General features: G+C 48.9%; 1 protein-coding gene, 1 long non-coding RNA gene and 1 pseudogene across 3 annotated transcripts in view; 2 read left to right on the top strand and 1 right to left on the bottom strand.

Annotated features, from left to right (window-relative positions):
• LOC119564155 overlaps window positions 1-2,108 on the top strand; it is a 29,230-nt gene extending 27,122 nt beyond the window's left edge. Inside the window, exons 3-4 of one of the 2 annotated variants that reach the window (XR_006287339.1) lie at window positions 1,054-1,193; window positions 1,280-2,108. This is a non-coding gene — a long non-coding RNA (uncharacterized LOC119564155). The remainder of the gene's footprint in view (window positions 1-1,053; window positions 1,194-1,279) is intronic. The other variant, XR_006287340.1, reaches the window with a different exon arrangement.
• Window positions 2,109-2,120: 12 nt separating this feature from the next.
• On the bottom strand, window positions 2,121-8,173 carry LOC102937160 (probable G-protein coupled receptor 33). Its single transcript, XM_027829158.3, has 2 exons — window positions 8,094-8,173; window positions 2,121-6,574 (listed from the first exon to the last, which is right to left on the bottom strand). The coding sequence occupies exon 2, from the start codon at window positions 6,566-6,568 to the stop codon at window positions 5,543-5,545; it is 1,026 nt and encodes a 341-aa protein (XP_027684959.2). The 5' UTR covers window positions 6,569-6,574; window positions 8,094-8,173; the 3' UTR covers window positions 2,121-5,542.
• Window positions 8,174-11,052: 2,879 nt separating this feature from the next.
• Window positions 11,053-12,059, top strand: LOC114021137 (annotated as a pseudogene).
• Window positions 12,060-12,624: the final 565 nt, after the last annotated feature.

The raw sequence follows: 12,624 nt of genomic DNA, 5'->3' as shown, positions 1-12,624 counted from the left end.
CATCCCAAACTAGTCACATTGAAAGAAGGTGCTATTGGGCTGTTAGGAATACAATCCTGTCCTGATAATTCCTATCACCTCCAGAGAAAGGGAAGTGCCTAGAAAATGTAAAAGGAAACTTAGTTTGATAGCATCCTGTCTGGCAAGAACTCACTTATCAATACTGGGATGTGAAATCCTCACTTCTGTATTGTTTTGTCATTATAGTTCCCACTTTGCTATTGTTTGTCTGTATAATCTCGGTCTGGTTCTGGGATTGTTCCTGTCTGCTGGATAATTAATTTTGCTGGGTGTAAACTAATTAAGGTGGTGGGATATAATTGGTTACATAATCATGTTACAATATGTTAGGATTGGTTAGTTAAATTTCAGGAAAATGATTGGTTAAGGTATAGCTAAGCAGAACTCAAGTTTTACTATATAATCTGTAGTCAATGAGAAAGTGAGGGGGCCTGAGTGGGAGGGGGTGGGCGTGTGTGGGAGAGATGGGAACAGGGAATGGGGGTGGAGAAATTGGAATCATGTTTTGCTAAAGAGGGGAAATGGGAACAGGGAATGGGGATAAGGAAATTGGAACCATGTTTTGCTAAAGGGGGAAATGGGAACAGGGAATGGGAGTAAGGAAATTGGAATCATGTTTTGCTAAGGGCAGGAGTGGGAAAAGGGACACAGGTGTAAGGCTCTGTGGTGTCAGAGCTGGGAAGGAGGATACTAAGGAAGGAAACTGGAATCATGCTTGCTGGAAGTTCACCCCAATAAACATTGAATTGTTTGCACCTTTGGACTTTGGGTATTGTTGCTCTCTGTTCATGCGAGAAGGACCAGGGAAGTAAGTGGGTGAAGGAATAAGCCCCCTAACAGTAACTTTACAGGGTAAACAAAAATATTTAAAACACAAAGGATTCCCCTCTAGGCTCAGCTTTAAAGTTACAAAAAAACAGGAATAAAACTCCCTCTTAGCATAGGGAAAATTCACAAGCTAAAACAAAAGATAATCTAATGAATTTCCTTGCCCTCACTTACAATTTTTGTAATCTTAGATACTTATTTCAGATCTGCCAAGGGCGGTCCTGCAGCCAGGCCTACAGAGAAACCTTTTCCTGTCAGAACCGACGCGTCCAAGTGCTCTGAAATCCACGCGCCCGCTCGGCTTGGCTTGAAATTGGCCGTCTCTGAGGAAGACCCAGGGCAGAGTGAGCGGGGCAGGTTCAGAGGCTTGTGATCTGGGGCCCTCAGTTAAAGCTGCATGAAAAGAAGCTGTTCTTAATTTTTTTCACAGCACTCTGAAAACCAGTTGCAGACTCGCATTGACTTGGAAAGTGGCACCAAGCAGCAGGGGCTCTGCTGGAGTCTGCGGGAGGAAAGAGCGGTCGTTTGATCAGGGACGTCAGGAGATGCAGCCCCCTGAAGATGAGCTGCTGTTAATATTCACAAATTGCACTGAAGCCTCCGTGCAGGGGGCAACTGCCTTGAAAATCGGCACTGAGCAATGGAGCGGGGGGTTGTGATGCAAATTGGGGGTCCTTTGGTCCAGGAGTTCCCGTGATACAGGCCCCCCACACACACGTGCTGATTGAACATTTTCAGATGGTTATAATGTTCTCAGTGCAGAGTGAGGGGAAATAGCAAAGAGGCTGAACGTCGAGCCTGGATGGCCCCTGAGCTCAGCCACGCAAAAGGACCGAGGGCCAGTGCAGCCGTGTAGCAAAATTGAGTCCACTCCTTGAGCTGTTCACACCTGTGTTTAATAGCAGTTCACACTTCTGCGAAGTACGGCTTCCAGCGGAAATTGAGGGTGAGTAACACCCACGCTGAGCTGACACGTGGGGGCTGAGAGACACAGGCACTGCTGTTTTGATCTCAACATGGAGATGTTTGAGTTCCTGTCCCTATTATCACCTTTGACTTGGTGTCTTGGTGACTTGGCTGACTTGGGACCACAGATGGCATGTAAGTCCTGTGCCAATAACCGATTCTTTGGGTCTCTGAACAGCCGAGGTGCGGGGGGGCTCATTTGGGATGACCCCAAATTATTATTATTAGCCAATGAAAAGGTGTGGGGGGTGGGGATGGAGATTGTTTCAGTCTAAAGGAAATGTTTTTTTTTTTCCTGAGCTTGGTTTTTACACATTTTAAATGAATAAACAAATTAAACAAATTTCAAGCAAAGCTGTTTGGAATCAGAACATCACAGTGTTTTATTTTGAAAATGTCGGCTTTTTGGTGGTTGAGCAAAACAATTTGGCAAATCTGACACTAATTCATTAAATGTTTTGGTGTCACTAAGTCTACTGTAACTGCTAAACACCATTTCCTCACAGAGCTGGGGTTTGAACCCAGGCGTCCTGGCTCCTAGCCCCCCCACGCTAACCTGCTAGAGCCCACTCGTCTCCCAGCAGCAGGAGAAGAGCCCAAGAACTCTGAAGTGAAGTCAACAGAGCTACATTGATTTACACTGGCCGAGGAGCTGGCCTGTTCGCTCCAGGCCCTATTGCCTTACAGGCTTAATATTCCAAAATAATTGGTGATTATTTGTTATGCTTCTATTTGGGGGGGTGGGGGGGGGGTCCCAGATGAACACCATTAAAGAGGCCTGATTTTCCAGAAGAAGGAGCTGAACGCTTTGTGAACATCAGGCCTGTTGGAAAGTGTCTCAAGTCAGTACATGGTTCCCTGTACTTGGAACCCTTCAGTTACTAGACCTTGTCAGATCTAATTGGGTTTCAAGACACTGTTATACATAGAATCCAAGAGGTTTAAGAACAAGCCAGATATCTAGAACTAATGCAGTGCTGTTGTGTGTGTGTGTGTATATTATATATATATATATATACATACGTATATGTATACACACACACACACACACACACACTTAAAAACACAATAGTATCCCAAGAGTTCTAGACATTTGAGTGATTCTTGAACCTTTTGGGTTCTTGCTCTGACCAAAAAATTTTAAACCCAAACTGGTCCTGTGTGGTCTAGGATGTCAGGTATGAGGTTGGAAACTAGGATGCTCAAAACCACATAGGATCTCTTCGGGTTTTTAAATCTTGGCAGACCTAGAACCCAAGAGGTTCAAGAACCAGCCAAATACCTAGAATGCATAGGATCCTATCGGCTTTTGAAACATAAAGTGGCTTGGAAAACATGATGTCTAAATCTAGCCCACATCAGATCAGATTGCATTCAAAACCCTGACAGACCTGGGACCAAGAGGGTAAGAACTGGCCAGGATTCCTAGAATCCATAAGATCCTATTAAATTCTGAATCAGCGAGGGACGGTATCTGTCATGTTTGGCCGTCTTGTTTCCGCTGAACAGTAGCAATGGGAAAAGATGTTTAACACAGAGGGGCTATGTGCATGTCTAACTTACCTACAGCCCTCCACCTGGGGCTGGTGGCCCACACAGGCCTGGCTTCCTCAGATACCCCAGTGGGTCCAGGTGACAATTGGTAAGGTACCCCAACAACATCTGCCTGACCTCTGGATAGAATCAGAGATTCTAAGGCCAGAAGCAGCATGGTGGTGCCCTAGTCTGACCTGATTCAGAACATCCCTGAATTAGTCCCTATTTGAACTAGAGCAGACCTGTTAGAAATACCATCCAGTCCTGCTTTAAAAATTGCCAGTGATGGAGAATCGGGAGGATCTTTTTAACTCTTTATCATCTTTTGGATCTGCTGCCCCCCAACCTTGGCCAAGGTTTTGTAACTTAGCTGGAGCTGGCAGGTGAGACCTTCACAGTTACCGTAACCTGTGACTAGAGGTGCAGAGGGCAGCCCACACTGAAAATGCCAAGGTCAGGGTGGGCAGCAAAAAGGAGAGCAGTTTATCCCAAACCTGGTGGTTAACACTGTAGTTAGATTCACCAACCACTCACAAGCTGTGCTCCTGATCCGCCACACTGGTGATCAAGAAGCCAAAAAAAAAAAAAAGAAGAAGAAGAAATCCCACAGCCCCCTTTATTGCATTCCAATCTTAGGCTCCCAGTCAGCAAATAGGTCCAGTAAAGTGAGAAGTTACTTAAAATTCTATTCACTACACAAAATGTTCTTCTGATCCCCAAAGGGCCAGCCACATTCCCAGATCAATACTGGTTTGGATCTTACCCAAAATGCCACACTGCCAGCAAATGCTTCATGGCTCATCCAACGGGCTGGACAGGGCTGATGCAAGCTGTCTGGGGCTGTCACCCAGATACACAGCACAGGTCTGAGATATCACTATACCACACATCTTTACAACTCACAATACAAAGATGATACATACACATAAACAAGCTGATCATATTTATCAAATGATAACTTTCCCACTGATCGCTTACATGGCATATCTGGTATGTTCCATTGCAATTTTGTATCCATAACATTATGAATGATCACCCATATTCCATACAGCGTCACTCTTATTAGCTTGGACGTTACCTCTTCACCATCCTGAAGTGACCATGGGCAGGTGGTTTCTCTGGAGCAGCTCTTTATTCTACTGACTTGTTTTCCTTACCAGCCGCTCTGAAACTAAGCCACAACCTCCCCACATGAAATATCCCAGTGATCGGGTCACATGGTGTTGGAAATTATTTCAGAGCTGCCACAAAAAAACTTATGGAAACTACGTAGTTCAAGCAAAACCTGGGAATTATTAATAATTACTATTCTTTATTTCAGCAGAGCTTGGAGCCCCAGCCCTGGCCCAGGACCCCGATGTGCTCGGCACTGTACAAACACAGAGCAAAAAGACAGTCCATGTCCCAGAGAGCCCAGAATGGATAGAGACCTGGGCCAGGACACAGGAGAGCTGGGTTTGTTCCAGGTTCTGCCACTGGACAGGCCGAAGGTTCTACTGGGTGTCCTTGGCCAAGTCACTTCCCCACTCTGTGCCTCAGTTTCCCCATTTGTAAAAACTGGAAGACTGCTACTGACCTCTTTGGTAAAGTTCTTTGAGATCTACGGATGACAAGCACTAGAGAAGACCTAGATATCACTATTATAATACACAGACTCTTCTATAATATACTACACCTAATGGATGTTAAACCATTTGGAAATCTAGAACCAGGATGAAACTTTTAGCAAGCAATCTGGAAGCTGTTGGATTCTATGTGGTTTGAAAACACTCTAGAATCCAGTGATGTCCTAGATCCAGTCAGGGACCTAGACACAGTAGACTTTGAGTTTGAACATACTGAATGGCTTACAATAAATGAGATTCCAGAGCCACCTAGAGATGCAGAATCCAAGAGAGTCAATTAGGTTAGAACACATTGAGAGACCTAAAACCAACAAGATTCTGGAGCTGGCTAGCAATCTGGTGCCACTGATGACCCACTGAGTTTGAAAAAATTGAGAGACCTAGAACATATGGGATTCTGGAGAGAGCAGGGAATCTAGAATCCAGGGACACTGGGGTTTATAAACATTGAGATACCTGGAACCCATCAGGTTTCAGAACAAGCAGGAATCTAGGAACAAAGAGGATGGCAAGTTTTCAACTCTCCCTAAGTCTGGGCACCTTCAGACCATCTCCTGTTTTGTGTTCTAGACTTCTGACCCCTGTCTTTCACTAGACTCAGCAGTACTGCTGCCTAGATCGTCGACAACAGCCTCTTTGACCAGAGTGAGAAGAGATTTCCTGAAGACCTGCCAGAACTTCTCCCCCACAAAGAGGTAGAGGATGGAGGAGAAGGAGGCATTGAAGCAGGATGACAAGGTGTAAATGACCATGAGAGCACCCGTCACTGACTCTGGCACCGCCTTCTTGTAGAGCTTCAAGCCGTGGTAGAGGTGGTAGGGGAGCCAGCCGAGGAAGAAGGAAAGCACTGCAGCCACCACGACTTTGAAGGGCTTCCCAGCCCAAGCCAACTTCTTCTCTTTCATCTTCAGCCCCACGCGGACATAACATCCCACGATGGTACAGAAGGGCAGCAGGAAGCCCAGCAGGAATCGGACCACGAATACGGCCAGGTGGACCTCTCTGTCCAGGTTCTGCATCTCAGCTCCATTCCGGTCTCCGGAGGGGGTGTAATTGTTGATGCAGATGATTCTGCCCCCGTCCACCACCTGGGTCTCCCGGAAAGCCAGGTAGGGAGTGCTGAGACCAAAGGAGGCCAGCCACACGCCCACAACCAGCTTCCAAGCTCGGGACAGGGTGCGGTGATTCCGGGACCAGATGGGGTGGTGAGTGAGGGTGTAGCGGTCCAGACTGATGAGTGTCAGAAGGAAGACAGAGGAGAACATGCCCATGGAAATGAAGGCATTGAGAAGCTTGCACATGGCCATGCCAAAGACCCAGTGGAAATCCACGAGGACGTAGATGGCAAAGAACGGGATTAGCAGGGTGAAGAGGAGGTAGCAGGAGACCAGGTGAAGGAACCAGAGCGTGGTCACTGTCCTCCTCATCTTCAGCCCCAGCACCCACAGGTACAGCCCGTTCCCCACCACACCCACCAGGAAGGTGATAAAGAGCAACACAGCAGAGGCCAGGTGATGGGTCTTCGTGGTGACTGTGATCTTACTGGAATTTGCCACTGTGGTTGGTGGGAGTGCCGTGATATTTTGTTCCATGGTACCCTGGGAAGAGACAGAAGAGGGTTTTGAAGGGACGACATTGGAGGTCAAAAGGGAGAGTGGAAGTGGAGAAGGGAGAAATACCAGTGTGGGTTAGTAAGGTAACACTGGAGAGGACGTCGCTGGCACTCTGTGGTCCTCCAGAATATCCATGCTAGATATTCCCAGAAACTGGGCTATAGCCGGTGGAACTCACTGCTGCAGGATAGAGCTGTGAGCAGTAGGGGAGGAGAAGGGGGATAGCAGACATGGGAGAAGTGGGGAAGGGGACAGTCTAGGAGATCAAATATACAGCTATGCAGAGAATACCATGTAGCTGTGATCTGGCTGGCTCAGGGGAGCAGGGAATGGGCCATGGGGCCTTTCCACTCTCGGGTGGCCAGCTCTAATCTGGCCCCAGGGCAGGGGATCAGGGCTACTCAGTTGAGGAGGGATCGGTGCTGTTGACTCCTAGCATGCAGGAGCTGGTGCCACTGTAACTCACTGCCACAAGGCAGAAAAAGCCACCCCTCCCCCACCCCATCTCTTCTGCTCATCTGCCAGTCACAGGAACTGCTGCTACGTCCTGACTCGAGAGCATGCAGGGTCCTTCTCACCCTCATTGCAACAGGAAGCCACAATCCACCGAGCTGCTGCTCTGCCCCCCAGCCGGGCTGCCAGCCCTGCAGCCGGGTCCTCTGGGCTATTGCCTCTGGCAGGGACTGCACCCCTTACGGCCTTGTTAGCCCGGTGTCCTCTGTGCTCTGCAGCCTGGCCGAATGGTTAGAGAAGGGCAGGCTGGGAGCCAGGACTCCTGGGTTCTACGCCCAGCTCTGGGAGTGGGGTGGAGGTCAGAACTCCTGGGTTGTGGGAGGAAATTGGGGCCTTGTGGCTTACAGCAGAGGTTCGCAGCCAAGGGGTATGTGTACCCCTAGGGGTATGCAGAGGTCTCTCAGGGGGTACATCAACTCATCTAGATATTTGCCTAGTTTTACCACAGGCTACACAAAAAGCACAGCGTAGTCAGTACAAACTAACATTTCATACCATGACTTGCTTATACTGCCCTATATACTATACACTGAAATGTAAGTACAACATTTATGTTGCAATTAATTTATAATTATACGGGAAAAATGAGAAGGTCAGCAATTGTTCAGTGATAGTGTAGCTGTGACACGTCTGTATATTGATGTCTGATTTTGTAAGCAAGTAGTTTTTAAGTGAGGGAAAACTTGGGGGTACACAATAGAAGGGGTACAGTAGTCTGGAAAGGTTGAGAACTGCTGGCTTAGAGCTTTGTAAATGGGGATCACTCGTCAGACTAACATGAACTAAGGGGAAAAAATTTACCCATGTCACAGACCTCACCTACTACCTCTGTCTATTGAGTGCCCCATGGGAACCCCACAAATACCCAGTGGCAGGGAGTCCCACCGATTTGCCTTTACAATAGCAAATTTCTGTGGCTTCTAGGGGGGCTTAGCAAGAAAATTCCCCTTTAGACCCAACATGGGGCCCTCCACCCACTGTCTTGACTCACCTGGGCAGCGGGTGGTGGAAACAGACCCAGCGCAGAGAGAGCCTCAGATGGCGTGTGTTTGGCCAGCAAAGCATCCGTGTGTCTGTCCCCTGCACCCCAGAGCCCTCCCCTGTGTGTTGAGTTCACTCCCCTTAACTCTGTGTCTTCTACATGCTCCACCCCCACCTACTCTCTGAGATCCACAAGCTGCAAACCATGAACGGAAATGATCATTGGACACTGTCTTAGCAAAGAAACCACCTAAGCAACAATCGTTGCTTTAAAACTAGCCCCACTCCCTCCCAGAGCCTGGCATAGAACCCAGGAGTCCTGGTTCCCAGGCCCCCCTGCAATGCACTAGATTCTTGGCCAGGAGCTCAACTATTGAGGCGTGCCCCCATGAAGAGAAAGGGCCTGTATTTTGCACAACTCGACCCAGAAATAACCCAGCAGTGTTAGCTCACAACAAAGTCTGAGTCACAAATGATGCAACTCCCAGCCAAGGAGTGGGTGGGGGGTCTAGTGGTTTGACGTGGGGGCGGGGGACACTGGGAGTAAGGACCCTTGGTTCTGTCCCAAGCTCTGGGACGGAGGTGGGGTCTAGTGGTTAGAGCAGGTCAATAGTTGTGTGGGGTCCTGTGTTATCTACATGTAGTGGGTACGTCCCTGAGTGAGACAACTCATGTGAAATGCTGCCCCTTCCTATTCTAGATAAAATCTCAGTCACACCCAGCCCTCCCCAGAGTGTTTGTTACACAGGCCCCATCCTCGGAGCTGGGACCCTGAGATCCCCGACAGGAATCCAGCGCTACTGGGAAAACAGCCCCCAACGGCATGGTACACGAGACCAAGGTTGAATTCTGAGGGGAGTGGGGTCTAGTGGTTAGAGTGGGGGGGAGGAAGGGGCTGGGAGCCAGGATTCCTGGGTACTATCCCTGGCTAGGGGAGGGCAGTGGGGTCGAGTGGTTGAGCAGGTCTGTGTGGGGAGTCACAAACCAGCGTTCTAGTCCCAGTTCTGGGAGGGGAATGAGATCCAAAGGGTTAGACTGAGGGGGCCGGGAGTCAGGATTCCTGGGTTCTGGCCATAGCTCGGGGAGGGGTGCTGCCGTTCCCACACTGTGACCTGGGTCAGGAAGCTGGTCGCGGTTGTATAGCTGGTTTCTTTCGCCCTCAGCGCTCCCTAACTGGGTTTCCTGGAACTCCTGGAGATGGAGGGGGCAGGGTCGTCTGCACGAATAGTTACACCTTCTCTGGAGAGGGAGACGGAGCCGAGATGCAGGCCTGGAGGAGACCTCTCCATCTGCTGCTGTTCAGGGTGCAGTTTCTGCTGGACTTCCTGCTGCCCCTTTGCACCAGTGTGGGATGCAGACAGGGCTGGAGATTAAGAAGAAGGGGTTGGCGAGGAGAGGGAAGCCTTTCAAAGTCACGATGACTGCGGTGGTGTCGTTCTTGGGCTGCTGGCTGCCCGACCACCTCTGCCACGGCCTGCTGTTTTACAAGAATGCGGTGCCAGTGTCGGTCACGAGCGTCTGAAAGTGCCAGGAGTCAGAGAGCACTGGAAACTTATCATCCCACCTGTTCCTTCATTCCTGACGGTTCTGAAACCTGATGGGTTCCAGGTATCTCAATGTTTATAAACCGAGCAGGGTCCTTGGGATTCCAAATTCCTTGTTATCTGCAGAATCCCATGTGTTCTAGGTCTCTCAACATTACAAAACTCAATGGGTGTTTAGGGTTTCAGATCACTAGCTGGCTACAGAATCAATGTATTCTAACCTGACTGATTCTCATGGGTTCTGTGTCATTGGTTGGCTCTGGAATCTTCCCTTTAAGTCTCTCAAATTGTTCACTCTCAATAGGGTCTATGGGTTCTAGATTCCCAGCTGGTGCTAGGACCCCAGGAGATTCTAGAGTGTTTTTAAACCATATAGAATCCAACAGGTTCCAGCTTCTTTGCTTGATCTAAAAATCTCATGGGGGTTCTAGATTTCCAAATGGTTTAAAATCCATTTGGTGTGGTGTATTATAGGAAAGTCTGTGTATTATAAACACAATAGCTAGTTCTTCTCTCATGCTTTTCCACAGTAGATCACGAAGAACTTTGCCAAGGAGGTCAGGAGCAGTCTCCCAGTTTTTACAAATGGGGAAACTGAGGCCAAGGTCACTCAGTCCACTAGTGGCAGAGCCAGGAATAGGATCAAGGCCTCCTGAGTCCTGGTCTCTATCAACCCTGACTCCTTAGACAGTGAGCTCTCTCGTGCAGGAATTGTCTTTTTCCTCTGTCTTTACACAGCACCTACTACAGCTCGGTATGGGGCCATGACTACACCACCCACTGGGTTCTAGCCCTAGCTGTGAGAGGGGAATGGGGGTTGGTTTAAAGTAATGGCTGTTTCTTAGGTGTTTGATCTGCTAAGACAATGTCCAAATGATCATATTTATTTATGGTTTGCAGCTTTTCAACCAGAGAGCAGGTTGCGGGGGAGCATGTAGAAGACACAGAGTTAAGGGGACCCTCACCGGCACCAGCTCAACAGAACCAACCCCCACCTCCCTGAGCCAGCCAGTCCCCACCCTAGAGCCAGATTGGAACCAGCACCTCCTGGAGGAGAAGGCCCCATATCCCATTCCCCACCCCTATGAGCCAGTCCATCCTCCAGATCACAGCAAGGTGATATTATCAGAATAGCTGTGTATTTGACCTACTACAATGTCCCCGTCCCCACCCCTCCCACATCTACTATTCCTCTTTCCCTTGGCCCATAGTTCTACCTTGTAGGGGTGAGTTCCATCGGCTATAGCCCAGTTGCTTGGAATATCTAGCCTGGATATTCTGGAGGACCAGAGGGTGCCCAGAGATATCCTCCCCAATGGTGCCTTCCTAACCCCCTCTTATTTCTCCCTTCCTCCTCTTCCCCTCCCCCTTTTCCTCTCCTCTGTCGTCCCTTCTAACCCATCTTCTCTCTCTCCCCAGGGCACCATGGACCAAGGCAAGACACCTCTCCAACTAATTGCTGGGGCAAATACCAGCAAGCCTCCAGCACCTGGGAGCAATGCTCACCTGGCTGAGGCCGTGTTGCTCTTCCCCACCTTCCTGGTGGATGTGATGGGAAACAGGCTGTACCAATGGGTGCTGGGGCTGAAGATGAGGAGGATGGTGATCACTCTCTGGTTCCTTCACCTGGCTACCTTCTCTTCACCCTGCTGATCCCCTTCTTCGCCGTCTACATCCTTTTGGGTTTCCACTGGGTCTTTGGCATGGCCATTTGCAAGCTTCTCAACACCTGCATCTCAATGGGCATGTTCACCTCCATCTTCATTCTCACACTCATCAGTCTGGACCTCTATACCATCACTCAGCATCCCATCTGGTCTTGGAATCACCGCACAGTGCCCCAGGCTCAGAAGCTGGCTGTGGGTGTGTGGCTGGCCTCCTTCAGTCTCAGCGCTCCCTATCTGGCTTTCCAGGAGACCCACATGTTGGATGGGGGCAGAATCATCTGCATCAACAACTATGCCCTCTCCGGAGACTGGAACGGAGACAAGCTGCAGGGGATGGGAAGATGGGTCCACCTGTCTGTCTTCATGGTCTGGTTCCTGCTGGGCCTCCTGCTGCCCTTCTGCACCACCATGGGATGCTATGGCTGAGTAGGGCTGAAGATGAAGGAGAAGAAGCTGGCGTGGGCTGGGAAGCCCTTCAAAGTCATGGTGGCCACAGTGGTTTCCTTCTTCCTCTGTTGGCTGCCCTACAACCTCTAACAGAGCTTGACCCTCTACAAGAAGGAGATGCCAGAGTAGGTGGCAGGTGCTTTCTTGGTCATTCATACCTTCACATCCTGCTTCACTCCCATCCTCTACCTCTTTGTGGTGGAGAAATCCTGGCAGGTCTTCAGGATGTCTCTTCTCACTCTGGTCAAAGCAGCTTTTGTCGATGATCTCGGCAGCAGTGTCCCCTAGTCTAGTGGAAGACAGGGGTCAGAAGTCTAGAACAGAAAACAGGTGATGGCCTGAAGATGCCCAGGTTTAGGGAGAGTTGAACATTTGGTATCCCATTTCTTTCTAGATTCCTCATGGTTCTAAATCCTAATGGGTTCCAGGCACCTCACTGTTTATAAACCCTGCAGTGTTCCTGGATTCTAGATTCCCTCCTCTCTCCGGAATCCCATGCGTTCTAGGTCTCTCATTTTTTTTTCATACTGAATGGCCATCAATGGCACCAAATCGGTAGCCAGTTCCAGAATCTCGTTTCTTTTAGGACTCTCAATGTGGTGTAACCTAACTAATGCTCTTGGATTCTGCATCTCTAGGTGGCTCTAGAATTTCCTTCATTCTAAGCCTCTCAGTGTGTTCATACACAAAGTCCATGGGTTCTAGATTCCTGACTGGACCAAAGACATCGCTGGATTCAAGAGTGTTTTCAAACCACATAGAATCCAACTGATTTCAGATTCTTTTCTGAAAATTTCATTGTGGTTCTAGATTTCTAAATGGTTTTAATCCAGTAGGTGTACTATATTGTAGAAGAGTCTGTGTATTACTTTAGTGATATCTA

The sequence above is a fragment of the Chelonia mydas genome, chromosome 24 (assembly GCF_015237465.2).
Source record: "Chelonia mydas isolate rCheMyd1 chromosome 24, rCheMyd1.pri.v2, whole genome shotgun sequence".
NCBI lineage: Eukaryota > Metazoa > Chordata > Testudines > Cheloniidae > Chelonia > Chelonia mydas.
The sequence above is the reverse complement of the archived record's forward strand: the minus strand, read 5'-3'. Positions and strand labels throughout refer to the sequence as shown.